The sequence below is a fragment of the Acinonyx jubatus genome, chromosome C1, assembly GCF_027475565.1.
Source record: "Acinonyx jubatus isolate Ajub_Pintada_27869175 chromosome C1, VMU_Ajub_asm_v1.0, whole genome shotgun sequence".
Classification (NCBI taxonomy): Eukaryota; Metazoa; Chordata; class Mammalia; order Carnivora; family Felidae; genus Acinonyx; species Acinonyx jubatus.
In genome coordinates, this window is record NC_069381.1 from 156,421,763 (window position 1) to 156,442,918 (window position 21,156).

Below are 21,156 nucleotides of genomic sequence, written 5' to 3' on the forward strand. Positions count from 1 at the left end.
GTCAAAGATTAGTTGGCCATACGTTTGTGGGTCTAGTTCTGGGGTTTCTATTCTATTCCATTGGTCTGGGTGTCTGTTTTTGTGCCAATACCATGCTGTCTTGATGATGACAGCTTTGTAGTAGAGGCTAAAGTCTGGGATTGTGATGCCTCCTGCTTTGGTCTTCTTCTTCAAAATTACTTTGGCTATTCAGGGCCTTTTGTGGTTCCATATGAATTTTAGGATTGCTTGTTCTAGCTTCGTGAAGAATGCTGGTGCAATTTTGATTGGGATTGCTTTGGGTAGTATTGACATTTTGACAATATTCTTCTAATGCATGAGCACGGAATGTTTTTCCCTTTCTTTATATCTTCTTCAATTTCCTTCGTAAGCTTTCTATAGTTTTCAGCATACAGATCTTTTACATCTTTTGTTAGATTAAGAGTTGTCTTCTTTTAGGAGAGGTGCTAATCTGTGCCCATTTATATTTCCTTGTTTACCAAAGCCATTTGACTCAAGCAGCCACAACCCAGGGGACCCCTGTTCCCCCCCAGTGTTCACTAGTTAAACCTTTCCCAAAATTTAGACAAAGTGCCCAGAGGAAACTTAGGTCTAAAGTGGGGTCTTAACCTTTATAAGAGAAAGGATTGCTCTGAGAATCTGAAGAAAGCTCTGAATTTTCTCAGAGAAAAAATGCAAGATGCATATACAACATGCATACCTACAATTTCAAGGTATTTCCATGTCCTGCTCACACCAATTAAGAACCTTTGATTTAAGATGGCATGTAGCAAGCCCAAACCTGCATATTGACCTCTACAGTTAGTAAAAATTATCCTTGAAAACCCTTACATTTCCATGAAAGTATAGTATGCCTGGTTCATGTGCTCTCAAATCTCAGTAATATATAATACATAACAAAGAGCAAATATGCAAGATTTACTTATAGTATTTTTAATTACAGAAAAAAAAGAAAGGCATAAAGTTGCTGAACACCCAGGGTTGAATACGAGAAGGTTAAATGCACATATGAGGCAACTCCATTCCATAAATTTGACATGCAGTGGCAACTCTGGAAAGAGCTGCTTGGTTGGGCTTCTGATGCCTGCAGTGCTAGCCCTGGAGACAGGAAGGTTTGAATTGAGATTTATTTCCTCCCAGTAGCAATGGCATCCATCTTTACCTCTTCCCGTCTTTTCTTATCTTTAAAATGCATGTGTTTTTATTTTTTTTTAAATAGGCAATATTCATGTAAAATTAAAAGTATCCAATAAGTCACCATGATTACTCATATGCCTTGTCTTTCAAATGTCTAAGTAACTTGTGCTTTTATATTTCACTTGACAATCAACTTTTTAGACATGTACTTTGTGTAATCTAAATCTGAAGTTAAATTATTCTGACCTGGAGTTTTGTGATCTGTAAATTTACTACATCAGGTCAATAATTAGTGAGCTTTTCTTCTTAACGTCTTTTTCTTTTTCTTTTGTATGTGCTCTGCTGTCTCTCTCTCCTCGGCACTCCCTCTTGCAGTTGTGTAATGGGGGCTCAGTCACCGAGCTTGTCAAAGGTCTACTCAGGTGCGGCCAGCGGTTGGATGAAGCAATGATCTCATACATCTTATATGGGGCCCTCTTGGTAAGAATGTCCATCAAGCTGGGAATGACGTCAGAGGGGGCAATTTGTAATCTATCGGGATCACCATTGCATGTTAACAAGTGGAAATGGCCCTATAATATACAAGGTGCATAACAGCAAGGAGGTGTAGCCAAATGTGGACTTTGATTGGATTTTTAATAGTAGGGTAAAAATTGTCTTAAATAACCATTCAAATTTACCCTTTCCTTGTTTCTCTTTCCTTGTTGTTTGGTCGTGGTGGGATGCCATGCAGGGCCTTCAGCATTTGCACAATAACCGAATCATCCACCGTGACGTCAAGGGGAATAACATTCTTCTGACAACAGAAGGAGGAGTTAAGCTCGTTGACTTTGGTAATGACTGCTTGTCGTTTGTTTTCTTGATGTGTGCAGTTTAGCCCAAGGCGACAATTTATTGGAATCTCAGAAGACTGGGGCCTCTCTGCTATCCCATAGGCTGAGGGACTTTTCCAGTCAAACACAGACTGGAGAGTGGGGGGGTTACCAGATGGATCACCCTAGGAGATGCTGTTTGTTAATCTATTTTCAGCTTTAGAAGCAGTTTTATTAAAGATAGAAAATAAAAGTGTTTTAAAAGAAGAATTTGATAGAAAAACTTTTTGGTTTTCTGGGAAGAATTTTGCATCTCAGGGCGATTGTCTATAATTTACATTTCGTCATTTCTTCTTTTGCATATGAAAAGAGAAAGCAGTTTGGTCTTTCAAATGACTTTTTCTAGCCTCAGGCACACTTATTCCCAGTGAGCAGAAGGTAAAATAGTCCTTTGGGTCTGGGAGCTAACATCCCTCTAAATTGTGATTATTGCTGCTACATGTGAGGCTGGTTGAACTGGAAACATTAAGAGGAAATGGAAATGTGAGAGGAAATGCAGAGCAATATCACCTAAGGCCAGAGACCTATTAAATATCTCCTTGCAACACTCATGTATTGATAGTCACAAACCATCAAACCATTTGGTTTTCCTTTTTAAGTTTATTGAATGGTTTAATCTTCTAAATGTGTTCAACAACAGTTAGTACTTCAGTATGATTATTACAAATAATGAGAAAACATTTACAGAAGCACTTTTTAAAATGTTCTTTATCAAAGTCAACAAAATAGGAGAAAAGATTGATTATTTTGAATATGCATTATATTTTTGTTAAGTAAGAATTCAGTGTTAAAATGTGAATGATTAGCTCAGAAGAAATTTCTCAAAAATAAATGGAGTTACTTTAGGTGTATTGATCTATTTACTAAAAGAACAACAAGCAAAGAAAAACAGCAAAGGGGCACTTTGTTCAAGTCTTATGCTCCTCTTTCTGAATAAGGAATGGTGTAACCTTATGAATGTGCTATGGATAACATCAGAGATGCATTTTACACATAATCCCAAGGGCAGTGAATGTATTGCGAGGGAAAGAGCCTAGAAGGATGAGGATGGGGATTAATGCTGATTTATCTGCTTACCAGTTTTGTGATTTGAAATGAGTCTCCTATCTTGCCAATAGAAGGTTCCTAAACTTCCACTTGCTGGAAAAGGAATTTCTAGCAATTAAAAACAGGAAAGTCCAGTTTTTTCTTTAAGCAAAATCACAGTAGAGAACATGGCAAAATAACAAATTATCCATGGTCAATAGAGTTTAGAGAGTCCTCTTTTGATTTCTAATAAAGAGAATGCAAGCATCCAGTACAACCACCCACCCAGAGCAAGGCATGGGTCCTTGGCAAATCTGTGCCTGATTCAGGTTTTTAAGTTCTCATCACCAACAAGCATTAATGACGATGTTTGTCATTATGTTAAGGGCTGCATTAGTTTTCTTTTGTTTTTTAATTAAAGATTTTTTTTATTTTTTATTTTTTTAAGCTTATTTATTTATTTTGAGAGAGAACGAGAGAGAGCATGAGTCAGAGAGGGGCAGAGAGAGAGGGAGAGAGAGAGAATCCCAAGCAGACTCCATGCTGACAGGCTTGAACTCATGAACCATGAGATCATGACCTGAGCTGAAACCAAGAGTTGGATGCTTAACTAACTGAGCCACCCAGGCACCCCTACATTAGATTTCTGCTTGGTATAAAAGAATACCTTATATTTGTAAAATACTGTACAATTTATAAAATATTTCACATTTATTTTCATATTTGATCTTTAAGAAGAACCCTTATGGAAGCACCTCGGTAACTCAGTTGGTTAAGCGTCTGACTCTTGACTTCAGCTCAGGTCATGATCTCACGATTCATGAGTTTGAGCCCCACATTGGGCTCAGTACTGGCAGTGTGGAGCCTGCTGGGGATTCTGTCACCTTGTCTCTGTCCCTCCCCTGCTTGCCCTCTGTCTTTCTCTCAAATAAAAACAAACTTTAAAAAATTTATTTAAAAAAGAAGAAGAAGAAGAAGAACCCTGGCATTAGGTGTGACAGGTATCATTATCTCCAGTTTGAGGATAAGAAAATTGAGGCTCAGAGTGAGGGAGTCTGTTTGAGGTCATACAATTAGGAAAAGGCATAATTGGGATGGAAAACAAGTCTTCTGACTACTAATCCAACACATCTGTGCTTCTACTTCACTCCCTTTTGTATAGAGAAGAGAGCTGTCTGAAGACTAAAATAGATAAAATACATTGGAATTACATTAAAATTCAGGTCCTCAGCACTGAGTCCTAGATAATAATATTATTAGTCAGCTTTTTTTCCATTTGACATGGTTGTCTTGCCAGGTTTCCAGGCTTCTAGGTAAGATAAGGGACTAAAAAGTTTTTATGTCTACACTGATACTCTATTATAGATAATACATGCCAATTTTCTTCCTCTGTAAAAAGAAGCACCACTTTAAGAAAGAAATCACCAGGAATATTTTGGAAATATAATAGGAAGATATTTTGGGTTTAGTTCTTGGTATTTTCTTTTGATTCCAATTTTGCAGCACTATAGATAGGAACATTTATTAGGAAAACAAACTATTCTAGTGGTTTGGGTAGAGTGGTAAATGTTTCCACATAGTGGTTGGCAAAGTATGGTGTCTCAGCTGAATCTGATCTGCCTCCTGTTGTATGACATGTGAGAGAAGAATGACTTCTACATTTTTAAATGATTGGGGGAAAAAAATGAAAAGAATATTTTATGACGTGAAAATTATATGCATCCATAAATAAATTTTTATGGCAACACAGCTGTACTTATTTGTTTCTGTGTTGTCTGTGGCTGCTTTTTGCTCTCCACGGGCAGGGTTGAGTAGTTCTGATGGAGACCATGTGGCTCGCAAAACCTATCGACTCTCTGACCGTTGATGGAAAAAGTTTGCCAGCCTCTGGTCTAGCATCATCCTCTGCTCACTGATGAATTACGATACCCTTTTCCTATAGGTGTCTCAGCTCAGCTCACCAGTACACGTCTACGGAGAAACACATCTGTTGGCACCCCGTTCTGGATGGCCCCTGAGGTAATCAGAAGGCACTTATTTGTGTTTGTTGAGTAGCTTGATACTGTGCCTTTTTTTAAAAAATTTTTTTTTCAACGTTTTTACTTTATTTTTGGGACAGAGAGAGACAGAGCATGAACGGGGGAGGGGCAGAGAGAGAGGGAGACACAGAATCGGAAACAGGCTCCAGGCTCTGAACCATCAGCCCAGAGCCTGACGCGGGGCTCGAACTCCCAGACCGCGAGATCCTGACCTGGCTGAAGTTGGACGCTTAACCGACTGCGCCACCCAGGCGCCCCGATACTGTGCCTTTTTATGGGGAAGTCATATACTTCAAAAAATTTTCAGAACTGTAAGTTCTGCTTTGGTCAGTGATAATGATGACACATAATCTCAAAAAACGCAGGATTTAGTCACAGCTAACCCATAGGGTACCTTCATGCAATTAGAAAAAGGTATTCCCCCCAGAAGATGCAGCCCTTTCCAAGGGTCATGGCTTGCGAGTTTACCCAGCCTTTGTGTAAATTAGAAAAAGTTGCCTTCCCTGGATAGATGCAGCCCCACAAACACATGGCTTATTGATAAAGAGAAAGATTTCAGTTCCAAATGGATTACAGCACTATATACAGAAGAAGTCCTGGTTGTTTTTTGCTACCAGGTACATAGCAACTTCTCTTGAGTACTTTTTTGGCTCTCTAGCAAAACCTGGGATTTGACCCTAATTTGGTTCTGGCATCATCACAGAACCCTCTGTGAGATGATGCATGTAGAAGTTTGGGGAATTTTCCAACTAGATAAGGCATACCCTGAAATACTGATACAGCTTTGCTTGCCAGGTCAGCATTTAATTCCACCATACTGAGGCCTGTGCCCTGAGCCGGTCTCTGGGATTAAGCAAATGGGTGCTTTTAATAAGAGGACTCAGGCAGTCATCTCGTTAGAGGTCTTTCTATCTATTCTGTCCCCATGGCTGTCTTTCCTCTGTGTGACTGTACGGGAGGTCTCCTAACACAGTAATCAGTTCATATCAATATGCTCATAGTTTTTCAGTGGCTCGCCATTGTCTATGGTCCTCTCTTTCATACTTGGGTAATGGACAGGCTCGTTTTAGAGAAAAAACGCCTGTAGATTCCAGGGTTTACTTAAATCTTAAATGTTTCTTAAGTAGGATTTAAAAAACATGAAACTAGATATAAACTCCTTATTGCTTATATTTATAGAGCTATGTACCTAAAAGGAAAAAATGTGTTATAAAAAAACTACAAAGCCAGTATCATTCAAGTAAGTACCTTTAATTTAATGAGACAAATGACACTTTTGTGAAACTCAGTTGTCCTTTGCAGTGTAAGTATGTTTCAGAGTGTGACAGTATAAATTACTTTGAGTTATTTTGTCAAACTTAGTACTGTACCATGTGGTGACCCACCACTTTATTTCAGCTAGGGTGATCTTTGTTCAAACTCTAACTGGTACATGTCTCTTGGCTTATGCCAACTTAATAATAAACATAAATACAGGCACTGAAATTGTGAGGCAAATGGTCATCCATATTTGGAATATGTTTTTATCACTGTTCTCTGATTTTATTACTAATAAAGTCATCATTGCAGCAGAAACAAAAACAAGAATTTTCATAGGGACCTTGTGAACCCTACTTTGAGTAACACTGCAGGACAGAGTCAAAACTCCTTTGGATGGTAAACAAAGCCCTTCATATTCCAGCCCCTACCTGTCCAGTCTCATCTCAGGTTACTGTTCCCCAATTTACTTGTTCTTAAGCCTCAACAGTAGTGAACAGCTTCATCCCAAATCCATCTTGACCCTTCCACGCATTGCTATATCTTCTGGATTAGGCCTCAGACCCCTGAAAAATTCCTTCTAAGTCTTCAAGTCTCAGCTCAAATGCATCTCTATCCCCTAAGAAACCTTCCCTAATGCATGGCTGACACTGAGGCTCCTATCCCTAAGTTTCCACTGCAACCTTTTAGTCTCCATTAGTATACTATGATCACCCCATTGTAATTGTTGGTAGGGTCTTAGGATGTCTAGCTCTCAGCATGGTGCTTGATACAGAGTAGGTGCTCATAAGCCTCTATTGGATGAATGAATCCATTGGTTAAAAAAAAGCCAAAGGAGAAGATGAAATTGGAGGGTAGTTTGAGGAGGCTTTACAACTAGTATTAAAAAATTTCTCTGTAGATTTTGATTGATCTGTTATTGAAGGAAAGCATAACTGAGGCTACTCAACTCACATTTAGGGTGGCATAACACAGAAGATGTTGTTCTTGTTCTAACAGCAAGCTGGTGTTCTTAGAATCACACAATGTAAATAAGAGAAGCCTGCCTTTGGCTTCGTACGTTTCTCATGAGGTGTTTGTGGCTTCTCAGTTTTAGCCACGTTGAATAAAATATGTGGACTGTTTCTGTAAGGGGCAGTTTTGTGGTCTGTGGTGAGCTTCTGTTGCCCAGATTGTCTGGAGCTGGTTGTGTTATCAGCAGGGAAAAGCCAGTGTCCCATCTTATCTTCTGTAGTGGTCAAGTTGAGGAGTACGCAGATTGCGGTGTGGAAACCTCAACAGTGCCTTTCAGGAGCAAGTGCCCAATTGCTCGTGCATGCCTCAAAGACTGTCTCAGGATGTGTGCTGGTGCCCAGTATGCTCTGAGTTCTAGGCTGCAGTTCTTGGGACTCAAGCCTGCACAATCCTCACATTTTTATTTTCTTATTTTTTTTTAGAAGTATATTTATTTATTTTGATTGACAGAAAGAGTGAGCAGAGAAGGGCCGACAGAGAGGGAGAGAGAGAATCCTAAGCAGCCTCTGTACTGTCATTGCGGAGTGTGATGTGGAGCCTGGTCTCACGTGACATGGGGCTCAAACTCACAAATCGTCAGATCATGACCTGAGCCAAAACCAAGAGTTGGAGGCGTAACCAACTGAGCCCCTAGGCAACCCCTATCACATTTTTTTTTCTAAATGGAGAATTACTTTTTCCAACAAGGCTTCTTTTTGCTTCCTATTTCTCCCTAAATATGTCCACAGGAACAGTTTTCCATTAGTCAGTTCAATTCCACAAACGTGTGCTCTCCCTGGTGAGCAAGGCTTTGGGTCAAGAGCAGTCCTTGGAAGTATAATCAGTAGTGGTTGAAATGAACATTGTCTTCAAGTGATGGCCTGCATAGCATATTGATCTTAATATACATTTACTTCTCTAGTGTGAATAAGTGGTGTTTAGATTAAATATGGCAACAATGTACGCAATGGCAATACCAGGGGAATGAAATCATTGCAGGTGACCAGTGCTTTTATTTTGAAAATGCAGCTGAAAGATCCTTGATCCTGTTTAATTCTGAGAAATGGAACCGAATTATTCTTTTCCCAATTTTGTTTCCATTTTTATTTCACCAGCTTGAGTAACTTCAATATTTAATTCAAATAGGCTGTACTACAAACCAGGTAGCTAATGGAATGTGACCATACCACAACCAAATGTTGATGAGCAGTCCAAACGCATAGTTCACTGGGACAGCTCAAAGTTGTAGTGTGAACTGACTCTTACGTTGTCAACACTCTCCACTTATTCTTCTCAGTGTCTCATTTGGATACTACTAAAGTTGAAAAATACTGGGTAAAAGCGGTATCAGCTCAGCCATATAGAATAAGAAAAATTCTAGGGAGTGCTCTTAGGGTGATAGTACTTGGAAACAATGCTCCGGGGGAAATACTGCCTAGCGTAGTAAAAGGGTTAATCTGAAAGTCAAGATCAAAAAAATAAATCAATAAAAGTCAAGATCAGTACAATTTTTTATAAACTGAGTATATTGGTAACGTACTACGACCCAGGGAAGGCAAGAGGTAGGTGGTTGCAGAGTGTGTTGGTTCAGCAGCTCAGTAAAGCCATCAAAATCCAGGCTGTGACTGCTGCAAGCTGCATGGCTTCACTGTTGGGGACTGTCTTGGGGGCAGTCGTGACAACATTGCCTGTGAGTATCTGAGGGGCAGTAGTAGCTCCAGCATTCCAGTAGCCACCAGTGAAAGTACTCTTGGTACAAATAGACACCCCCCTTTACTTCCATGAGGCTGATCGTGTGGTCAGCCGAGAAGTTAAAGAGGGTTCTTCTCCTGTCCTGGAGTCAAGGACTGTCCACTCCATACTAGTTTTCTAGGACTGCCATAACAAAGTAGTACCAACTTGGCTTAAAACAGAAAATTATTATCTCCTCGTTCTGGAGGCTAGAAGTCCAAAATCAGGGTGTCAGCAGGACTGTGCTCCCTCTGAAGCCTCCAAGATCCTTTCTGGCTTCTTAGCTTCTAGCAGTTTGCTGGCAATCTGGTATTCTTTGGCCTGTGGCAGCATAACTCTAATATCTGCCTTTGTAGTCACATGGCACTCTCTTTGTCTCTGCCTTAACATGGCCATCTTCTTATAAGGTCGCCAGTCATATTGTATTAGGGGCTCACCCTACTCCAGTATGACCTCATCTTAACTAATTACACCTGTAGCAACTATTTTCAAGTAAGTTTTCATTCTGAGGTTCTGAGGGTTAGCACTTTAAAATATTTTTTTTGGAAACACAATTCAACCCATAACAGCCCTCCAAATACTTAGCACCCCTGCTTTGTAGTAAGTAATTCAAGTTTCCAGGGCAATCAGTCAGTCATTTGGAACCTACAGGTCAGGTTTGCATGTTACAGGTATTAGCTTAGAGAGTTCAGCTTTGACTGTCTATACATGCACGCATGAGTGTGCACACACATACATATTGTTCTCTCTCAGCCTCAGGTGTTTAAGGCAAACATCGTTCTTACTGGATGTACTAAGCATAACATATTGCCTTCCCACATGGGGGCTTAACACCTTCAGAATTCTGTTCTGTCCTACCTGATCTCTGGCCAAGAATTTTTTATTATCTCCTGAGATGTTTGGCTCTGGTGACCTCCCTCAACCCTCTGTATACGTTGAGCCTCTGGTCTCCTGGACTCTTACTTTAGCCTATATCTTAGACATGTATATTTTTTTAATACAGTCTTCCCATTAGCTATGTTTATTGTCTCTTTTCTCCTCTACTATCTCCTGACAGCCAATTTCTTACGATAAATAATATGCATAATAGTGTTGCACATTTGCATAGAACTTTCACAGATATATTTTTTTAAATGTTTATTTATTTTTGAGAGAGAGAGACAGAGTGTGAGTGGGGGAGGGCAGAGAGAGAGGGAGACACAGAATCCAAAGCAGGCTCCAGGCTCTGAGCTGTCAGCACAGAGCCTGACGCACAGCTCGAACTTGTGAACTTTGAGATCATGACCAGAGCTGAAGTCGGATGTCTAACTGACTGGGCCACCCAGGTGCCCCTACAAATATATTTTTTTAGTGCTCACACCTACCTGTGAGGATGCCAGTTAGGCATGATTATATTGCCTTTATATGTAAGAATCCAAGCCTCTGCCAGGCTGTGTTCCCAGGGACACTGAGTAGGTAGGTGAGTAACAGTGACCAGAATCTATCTGTATGTTTGACTCACTGAACTGGAACCCATGCCCATTGTCAGGATTGGTATTGCCCAGCTAGTGTTTGCATCATATACTTGCCTGGTAATATCCTGGGCTGTAGCAAAAAGGGACACAAGCCTACTTTATGTTTATTTATGATGATGGTAGAGGGGGGCAGTTGGGGGAACTGATCCTCCGTCTTCCTTTCCCACCATCACACATAGCAAAGAATTAAACTGAATGTTGTAAATGACTGAAACTAAACAAAAAGGACCAAAGTTGTCATTATTGTTTTTATGGGGGACATTTGTGGACTGTGTTAAAATTATGCCTTATAGTAACTAGTATGCATAGGTGTGGCTGTGCTGATTAGGAAATTTTTGAAAGACTTCCATTCTGGATGGTAAGTGGTTGGCATCCAGGGCCCCTTGAGTGCTCCTCGGCCACCAGAGGTGCCTGTCTCTTTCCCTGGGAGCCCAGATCTCCTAATGGTCTAACACCTGCAGGTAATGTCTGGCAAGCAGGGGACCTCAAGGAAGAGCTCCAGCTGAATGTCAGACAGTTTGAATATTGTACCTGCTAAACATGCGTATGGTGGGAAGGAAACTTGCACTTGCTGAGGACCCATCAATGTATCAGGAACTAGGATAGGGATATTTAACACATTATTTTATTTGATTCTATATTAGACATTATTTTCTCCATTTTACCACTGAGGAAAGTGAGGCTCAAAGAAGTGCATAGGAGATGTCAGGCCCGAATTCACATACCTCGTAAGTAGAGGAATGGTTTGGCTTTTCCAAGAGCATGGGCATGCAAGTCCCATTTGACAGATGAGGAAACTAAGGCAGGGAGAGGCTATTCTCTGTGATAGTTCAGATAGTTCAGTCTTGGTTCTAGAATTCAGGTTTCCTAGCCCACCAGCCTTGTACTCTTTCACTTTAATGTATTCACACAGAGTGTTCAGTGTGGAAAATGTGTGCTGAGACAGCTCAAACAACAAAGACCTGCAGAGATATAGCAGAAGAATACTCTGAAACTGGAGTGTGAGTCACATCATTTTAAAAGACATACGTGAAGGACCTGTCACCTGTAATTTGTAGTTGACTACACTTTGTAGTCCTACCAGTGAGAGAAGCAACCCATATATTAAGGATTCAGTTTACTTGGCATCTTACTAAAACTGCTAAAGGTCTGTTTCTGTATCAGAAAGCAGACTTGTGGATAAAGTAAACATTTGCTTCTTTTTTAGAAAAAAAAAATTTTTTTTTTTTTTGTTTTTACTTCCATCTGCTCATTGTTGCAAACAAGAGCTAATCAGCTGAGCAGAGAAACAGATGTGCTGTGACGGCTCCAAAACTGGGTCTTTTTCTCTGCTTGGAAAAGGGTCGTTGGCAGGGGACGGTTGCCATAACAACAAGCTTACACCAATGCAGAAATATCACAGGCTTTTTGCAACCACTCTTGCCTTCATTAATTATGCCTTTCCTAGCTAAATGATACGATAATGCTATTTCCTTTGGAATGCCAAGACGAGAGATGACAAATGAGATATTTTGTGTCAAAGGGCTCAGAAAGCCATAAAACACTATAGAACTAAAATGTTATTACTGTCGTTATTATCATTTTTTTGTTCCCTAAGCTCTAGCTAATGGGTTTGGTCCCCAGATAAGTGTTAGCATTTATTGAGTGCTTACTAGTCACCAGGTACTAAGTGCATTATTTTTTATTTTTTTAAGGAAATTATTTATTTATTTTTTTATTGACGTATAGTTGACACACAATGTTATATTAATTTTAGGAGTACAATATAGTGATTCAACAACTCTATATGTTATGCTATGCTCACCACAGTCACTATGCTACCATCTGTCACCATACAATGCTATTAAAATACCATTGACTATTTTCTCTATGCTGTACCTTTCATTCCAATGACTTATTCATTCCATAGCTGGAACCTGTACCTCCCATTTCCCTTCACCCATTTTGCTCATTGCCCTATCCCTCTCCTCTCTGGCAACCACCAGTTTGTTGTTTGTATTTATGGCTTTGTGTATGCTTTGTTCTTTTGTATTTTTTTTTAAGTTTATTTATTTTGAGAGAGAATAGGTGAAGGGCAGAGAGAGGGAGGGAGAGAATCCCAAGCAGTCTCTGTGCTGTGCTAAACCAACTGAGCCACCCAGGCGCCCTTGTTCTTTTGTATTTTAGATTCCACCTGTAAGTGAAATCATATGGTATTTGTCTTTATTTGTCTGACTTATTTCATTTAGCATAATACCCTCTGGGTCCATTCATGTTGTCACAAATGGCAAGAGCTCATTCTTTTTTATTGCCTTGTAATACTCCATTGTCTGTAAATACCACATCTTCTTCTTTTTTTTTTTTTTTCAACGTTTATTTATTTTTGGGACAGAGAGAGACAGAGCATGAACGGGGGAGGGGCAGAGAGAGAGGGAGACACAGAATCGGAAACAGGCTCCAGGCTCTGAGCCATCAGCCCAGAGCCTGACGCGGGGCTCGAACTCCCGGACCGCGAGATCGTGACCTGGCTGAAGTCGGACGCTTAACCGACTGCGCCACCCAGGCGCCCCAGTAAATACCACATCTTCTTTATCCATTCATCTATAGATTGACTTTTGGGTTGCTTCATATCTTGGCTGCTGTAAATAATGCTGCAATAAACATAAGAGTGTAGATATCTTTTGTTACTAAGTGCTTTATATGAATTAGTTCATTTATAATCCTCACAACAACTCCATAAAGTACGTGCTATTACCATGCAATGTTTTAGATGAAGTAAATGAGTTACAGAAAGTACTATTCTTGTTCTTGAGCAGGGTATTATGTGATGCCACCAGGACCTGAACCCAGCTATTTAGCTCCAGAATTCTTCCTCTTAACCACTATACTAGAGCAAACTGTTTAATTGTGACCACCAGCATACCAGATAAGATATAAATCTTTTCAATTTTGAATTATTTATATAAGAATTATGCTTTCTAATATGTTGAGAAAAATGTAATATTTCAACATGACACTAGAAGCCAGTATGCTTAATGCCCTAGGGAAGGATCTGGGGGAAAAAATGACAAAGTTCTTCAGAACAGAATTTAGGATATTTGGATTTTAGGTTTATGTCTGCCACTCATTTTAAAAAACTGTGGTTCAGTTATTTTAATATGGCTTCAGTTTGGGTAAAAAAGTTAAGAGCACAAATTTTGGAGTCACATAGACCTGGGAGCAAATGATAGGTACCTACTTACCTCCAGCAAGTTACTACTATTTATGATTAGTAAGATGGGAAGTTAAAAAAGGTAAAACGAGAAAGGGAAAAGAAAACAGTTTCAAAGGACAAAATTAAATGATGTACTGAACATGTTTTGTGCAGTTCCTGGCATGTTAAGTGCTTTAAAAAATGATGGCACATACTGCCTGAACACCACTCCTCCCTAAACTTGATCTCATCTGTAAGAAGAAAGGATTGTCTTGGGTAGTTGCTGCTTCCAGGTCTCTTCTGTTTTTCAGAGAACATTTACATTTTACAGAGGGAAAGGTGTCTTCTAGCTCACATGTTCCATGGCTCTGGTGTTCCTCTGATAATGAAGATATGGTCTCTCTCAGTAAGGGTGAAGTGATGAAAAAAGGCCATTTTTACTGGACTCGGTTTTAAATGGCTGGGGATTATTGGGATCCCATGTGCCAGTCACATCACTGTAAGAAATGCAGGACTTGGTTGGTCAGGAGTTTCAACTGAGGTGTTTAGAACCCGGATCACTGGCTGGTAGACCTGTGTGTCTTCCCCCAAAACATTCATTCCAGAGATTCTGTAGCCTTGTCTTCCCTGATTCCCTTCAGACTCCCATGTCAGCTTCTAAGAAACAGAGGGATTCCCTTCCTTCTTGTTCTGGGCTGACCCTGCCTGTATTCCCACAGTGGTTCTGCCTTGAAGAACCCTGAAGCACAGCCTAGATACTTGGGGCTCTGGGGGGTGAAGGGCCCAGGGCAAGGGTGAAATGACTGAGTGCGGCCCTAGCCTTAACCTCAGTTCCACCAATAGATACCCTCTCAGCTGGAGCTCTGAGGGGAAGTTGAGTCATATGTCCTATGTCAGTGCAGAGGTGGGGGGCTGGTCCTGGAGGTGGTGGTGACATATCATCTCCTTCCTCCTGGAGGGTCTAAATATAGGACTCCTGAGAGCTTCAGCTTCCAGACGTGCAGAAGCATGTGAGGCCCAGAGCAGAGGCCTCATATCCCCTCCACCCCACCTTCCCCTGCTCAGTACTGAGCAAGAAACATCAAAATATTGGCCTCTGCGAACATTTGGAGCTCTGCAGGCTGTCCTCCTACCCCTTTCTGGGGAGGTGAGAAGGCTCAAACTGTTCTCATATGGGGCAGAAGTATTTGCTGAAGGAATGTCACAGCCGGCCTCAGCTCTTCCTGAGCTCCGAGTCCCAAATTACCTGGTGGCTATCCTCTTATCAATGCCTCCACTGCCCTGCCCAGGGCCGAGGGGCTCAGCCCCATGAAGGGGAATTCATGCCTAGGCCAAATTCTGCATTTTGTCTTTTGCCTGATGGTCACTGAGCTGTCAGAAGGAAGCAAAGGCAGGCTGGTCCCATTCAGCATTAGGATTGGGATCCTAGAGGAGCCTTGGGGTAGGGCGAGGCAGGATCAGGTGGAGGGTAGGAAGACTAGTATTTGTGGTGCTCTGTTATGTCCCAGGTTTTTTCCATACTGTCTATAGTTTTAGAAAGTTAAAGGAAATCACTCTCTGGTAGGAATGTTTGACATTCCCAAGGGCATCCTGGTTTGCATGGTGATATCAGCCTGTGAGATAACAAAATCCAGAGACTACTTGCAAATAAAGAGATATGCCTTTATGAATGTTAGAGCATTCAGATATTCTGTTCGATTTGCTTCAAATCAAATAAAATTTGTGGGCTCATGCTTCAGTTCTATTACTTACTAGCTGTGTGACTTTGGGCAAGTTTCTTCACCTTTCTCAATCTGTTTCCTCACTGGCCTAACAAGCAGTAAAATGAACCGAATTGTAGAACTGCTGCTCTTTATTTCCTTAACTGTACTGTGGCAGAAATGGAGCATTAGCTGGCAAAGGAAAGGGGCAGCAAGGAAGCAAGAGGTGGCAGTAAATCTACCTGCGTGAGTGGGAGGTGTGCTTACACGTTCACGGTATGGAAGTTACTGTGGCTGTGGCTATCTGAAATGGCTTTGGCAATGACCCAGTGTTCTCTGTTTAGTAAGAATTCTCAGGAGATGCCTCAGTCGGGAAGTTAGTGGGGGAACCATGGAGCTTGCTCCTGGTGTGGCCACAAACCAGCTGTGTGACAGTAGGTCTCCCTACTCTGGGACCTCAGTTTCCAAGGCGGCTGAATGAATCCTAAGATCCCTTCTAAGCATCCATCCATCCAGCAGGGGAAGCTGCTGGAACAAAGGAGGGCAGTGGGGTTATCCTGGGTTTCCAAGAAAATGTGCTCCTTTAGAGCATTTTTTCTTTTTTTAAATAAACAACAGACATTTATTTCTCACAGTTCTAGAGGCTGGAAGTCCAAGATCAGCATGTCAACGTATTCAGTATCTGGTAGGGCCTGCTAGCCTCCTGGTTTATAGATGCCATCTTCTTGCTGTGTCCTCACATGGATTCAGAACCTTTTGAGTACTGAAGACACATACAAAAATTGGGGCACACTGATTTATCTTTCATAAAGGAGTTCTGTGAATATCGGTCCTGAGTTTGAATATGGGGCTTATCACATAGTTAGGAATAAGTGACACATTTCTGGGGTTTTGGGGAATTAAATTTCTTTTTTTTAACATTTATTTATTTAAAAAAAATTTTTTTTTAACATTTATTTATTTTTGAGACAGAGAGAGACAGAGCATGAACGGGGAAGGGGCAGAGAGAGAGGGAGACACAGAATCGGAAGCAGGCTCCAGGCTCTGAGCCATCAGCCCAGAGCCTGACGCGGGGCTCAAACTCACGGACCGTGAGATCATGACCTGAGCTGAAGTTGGACGCTCAACCGACTGAGCCACCCAGGCGCCCCAACATTTATTTATTTTTGAGAGACAGAGACAGAGCGTGAGTGGGGGAGGGGCAGAGAGAGAGGGAGACACAGAATCTGAAGCAGGCTCCAGGCTCTGAGCTGTCAGCACAGAGCCTGTTGCGGCACTTGAACTCACGAAACGTGAGATCGTGACCTGGGCCGAAGTCGGATGCTTAACCGACTGAGCCACCCAGGCGCCCCTTGGTTTTGGGCAATTTAAATGCAAAAATTGTTGTGTGCTGGCATAAAACCCAGAACCAGTCCCCCTCTATCCTCTACTACCATGGTGGGAAGTTAGTGTTGTACAGGCATTAATTTGAACCTTGTTTTATTTCTCTAAAGGCATAAGCTGAATTTTACAATCCTGAGCAAAGTCTTGTAGAACATCATATTTTAATTAAAGACCTTCCTGAATTTTGTAAGGACAGTATAATTTAACTTATTTTTGGCAGTTTCTCAGTGTACAAAATATAGATTTAATGCTAGCCTTGAGTTTTATAAAAGAACCAAAAAAAAAAAAAGCAACCTCATCAATTTCAATTCTTCTAGTCCACCTCCTTTTTGGAAAAAAAATTTAAGCAAATCTCAAATATATCCTCCATTGAAGTTATATTTCATCCAAGGGAAGAGACTTCATTTGTTTATTTAGTATCTCAGCTTGTAACACTTTAAGATTTTTGTATGTAAAGCTGATGAATAATATTTGCTACTGGAATATTTATAACTGAAATTTCTAATTCCAGATAAGTTCTATTTTAGAAATCTTTAAGATCAACAACATGTATCAATTATGCTGCATAAATTACATAAGCAAAATTAGGAAACCTATTTGCCTTCCTCCCTCTCAGCCCATCTTATTTGCCAGTGTGTTGACTGCATTTCTGGGCTCAAGGTCAGCCAAGGATTAATAGCTTTAGGTCTGTTTGCCTTGCCGATTTCAAAGCTGAATTTAGCTCTTGAAATAACAACATTTTGCCTGTGTACTTGAGTAAAATTTTAATATAGAGCGTTGGTTATAATTGTAGATTACACAATCAGTTCTAGTAAGATGAGAAATTAGAACAAATAAGGCGAACCTAACTCTATTTTTGGTGACATTTTAAAATATTAGTGGGAAAATGAGATCGTCTGAATAGGATCTATTGTTTTTTTAAGTTTGTAAGTTATTTTTTATAAGAGTGTAGAATATTTTTTCCTTATGTTTGATGGTGCTTCTATAATATTTACTTAAGAGTATTGGTTAAAATCACATTATTGAAAGAGATTTCAGCCCAGCAGCTCTTTGATATATAATTTGATACATGGTATAAGTTAAATATCTTGTTGGAAAAATCTAGGTTTTCTGAATGCAGGAGCTCATGTGTTACTGTCTTTTATCCCCTTTACATCTAATCTAATACAGGTGTTCTTTTCAGATAATGAATACCTTGAGATGAGGAGAGACTGTTCCCTCAGGTTCTAAAGCCCAAATCTTTTTGTAGGAGATAGAAAGTGGATCTCACTCCTATCTTCAAAGCTTTATCAGCAAGTCCTAGTTTTGGCTTAGGCTGAAATGAAACTCTAATCATGGGGCATTTTATGGGATGGTGATGGCCTGAGAAAGTGAGAATAGTAACCCCAGCCTCATGGTTACAATAGAAAGGGATATTGTTGGGAAAGGAATTTAACTCTTCTTGTATTAGTCTCACAGGAACCTAGTGTTCTGACCAAGACACTCCTTTAACGTGCCAACTTGTTGATGAAGAATCTCAATAGCCAGCAAATACTCTGAAAGAAAGACTCCCTTGAAAATTGAAGCAAACTTTGCAGTACTTATTCACATTTTCAAGACAAAAAAAAACAGACAATATTTGCTCTTTTTTGTTATAGAAATAATTCATGCTCCCTCTAGGCATTTTAGAGACTGCAAAAAGTTTTAAAGAAGTAAATAAAATAGATGTTATGCATGCATCATTGACCCCGTGATATCTACAACTAACATTATGATGCCATAGAAAACGGTGGGTAACCAGCATTTTCATAAGCAGCACTTCAGACAAGGCCCAGAGAAAGGGGTTGCTTGGTTTGTATGGGAAGAAGAGGTGCAGGGAGATTAGGTAATTCGCTAAAGTAACCTAGTGAGGGGATGGCGAACCACAATGAAGATGCCTGGCTCTGGGATTTTCTTTGACCAACCAGGAGTACAAACCTTTCCCACAATCCAGATGCTACTGACAGTTGTTTTTTCTGTCATTCCCCTGGTAACTGAAGAAAGGGTCAGCCATCCTCAATGGAAATCAACCAACTCTATGCCTAAGGGTGGACAAGGAGATGATATTTGTCAAAGCAGTTGTGTTATCAAGTGGTGGGTACAGTTTTACCCCATAAACTCCTTCAGGAGAGTGGAGGAGGTGCTCCCTCTGTGGGGTGGGAGGAGTGACAGGCAGATTTAGAGAGTTTGGAACTTTGGAACTCGTTAGCCTGAAGAAGGCTAAAAAATACTGCCCTAACAAAGAGGGTTGACTGGCAGCCTTTGCTCCAAAGACCAGTGGAACTAAACTCTTAGTGAAAACTTATTTCTAGTTCTCATGCCCTTCCAGAAAGAAAAGTTTTTAGCAGCCAAGGTGGTAATGCCCCACATTTGGGAGACTCAAGCCCACCTCTGGCTAAAGTAGCTATGGCCATTGGGCACTGTGGCTTCTAATGCATAGATATTGTTAGTAATCCAAACATTAGTGCTTTTCCTCTTCCTAAAATAAGCAGCAGTGTGGTCTAAGTGTACTAGAAGAGCTGTAAGTTTGCATTTCAAGGTAGGAAACTGGATATGCTCCATTAACCAGCATCCAAACAATTGCTCTGTCACTGAAGCTCATCTTCCCTAACATAGGCATTATCACAGCAACCAGCATCTTTTCGTAGACCTTAAGACCTTTTACAAAATATTGGCAATAAAATCTCCTGACAAAAAAATTCCAGCCTTCTGGTTCACACCCCAGAATAATCTACTGTTCACTCTAGCTAATTTGCATGGAGAGGTTAGCCTGTCTGTTTGAAAACAGTCCCAGAATCACTTACTTGGAAATTGTAAAGCCATAGAGTATGAGAGCAGGAGGGATAGCAGAGATCATTCATTACCACCTTGCCACTTTGTAGAAAGTGAGAGCCCTATAACTAAGGACACTCAGCTCAGAGTTTTCAAGGGACTTGCTCAAAGGCACTCAGCTGTATTTATAATAATGGAGTGATGAAGTAAATAATGGAATTCAGACTTTTATTTTATTATTTTTAAAATTTTTTAATTTTTTAACGTTTATTTTTGAGAGAGAGAGAGAGAGCGTGTGTGCACGTGCATGCTAGTGGGGAACGGGCAGAGAGAGAGGGAGACAGAATCCAAAGCAGGTTCCAGGCTCTTGAGCTGTCATCACAGAGCCTGACGTGGGGCTCGAACTCAAGGACCACAAGATCATGACCTGAGCCAGAGTAGGATACTTAACTGAATGAGCCATCCAGGTGCTCCAAGAGTTCAGATTTTCTAATTCCAATCTGAAAATTTTCAACATAGCTTCTCTGAAGAGTGCCACAAATTGATGTGGACAGGGAGGGAAGAAAGATAAGGATTATAATCCTCACCCTGGGTTACTTCTGTTTACTTCAAGGGTCGCTTTGATGAGATCATCAAGTCTCTGGCCCCTTTAAGACAGAAAAAAATGATGCGGTTAATGGTACATTAACACCAAGTGGATAAAACTATTTATTAAAATCAGAAACAGTATAAACACTCACTGATATGTCAGAGAATTGAAGATTGTTAAAAGTGGCTATGCAGAAGTATGTAGGGATTTATATGCTACTGAAACTCATTGAGACTCAGAGAGATAATATTTTAATTTTGGAGCGATTATGCCACTAGCAATTACTGTGCTAGGACTCTGTCTCCATTTTGATTCATTTAATGCTATGTTCTTAGCCTTTACTGGGTACACTAAGCATTTTGTAACAGTCCATACATATGTCTCATGGAACATTCCAGAAGACATATTCTCTTCATATCAACCTCCAACATGCTGTGGGACTTTAAAATCAACTTTGGAGAATCTATACTTTGTAAAATTGACATTTATTAGCAGGTTTTCTATTCACAACACTGGATTAAGATAAATACACATATTTTTTCATGATAAACAACCTGGTATCTGCTTCTGGTACTTAGAACTGTATATTAAAACCACAAATTGTGACTAGTTTGTTGGCAACTAACAATAGAGAGATTAAAATCTATTCAGTTCTGAAATGTAAGATATATTTATTGCATTATACAACTTCAGGTAGTCACTGAAAACTTGTATTTTATTGTTACCCTTTAGTATATTGTGCTTCTGATCTTAATAGAATTTTGTTTTCTTATTGCATTTACATGTGAAAAGAAAGTGAGTTCCAAAGAGCACAAGATATTTTTCTGCATCTGGTGAGGGGTAGAACTCAGACCCAGTTTGAACTTGTTATACTGCCTGCCAAACTGACTTCTCTTCTTGACATCCCTGATGGCACCATCATTCTCCTGATCACCCAGGATCAAAATGTCAGT

The 21,156-nt window shown here is 40.3% G+C and overlaps 1 protein-coding gene across 15 annotated transcripts in view; it reads left to right on the forward strand.

Annotated features, from left to right (window-relative positions):
* The window catches only part of MYO3B (myosin IIIB), a 471,131-nt gene that overhangs the window by 96,214 nt on the left and 353,761 nt on the right, over positions 1-21,156 (forward strand). For 12 of the 15 annotated variants that reach the window (XR_008295422.1, XM_053215252.1, XM_053215254.1 and 9 more), the window contains 3 exons: positions 1,513-1,617; positions 1,871-1,970; positions 4,978-5,054. The exons of 1 other annotated variant lie outside the window; for it this stretch is intronic. Coding sequence is in view for 12 of the 14 variants with exons in the window: in XM_053215252.1 (XP_053071227.1) it covers positions 1,513-1,617; positions 1,871-1,970; positions 4,978-5,054 (282 nt within the window). In the remaining 2 variants the exon portion in view is untranslated. Of the gene's footprint in view, positions 1-1,512; positions 1,618-1,870; positions 1,971-4,977; positions 5,055-21,156 lie in introns of those variants that run through there. 2 more of the 15 variants (XM_053215259.1, XM_053215261.1) reach the window with 2 other exon arrangements.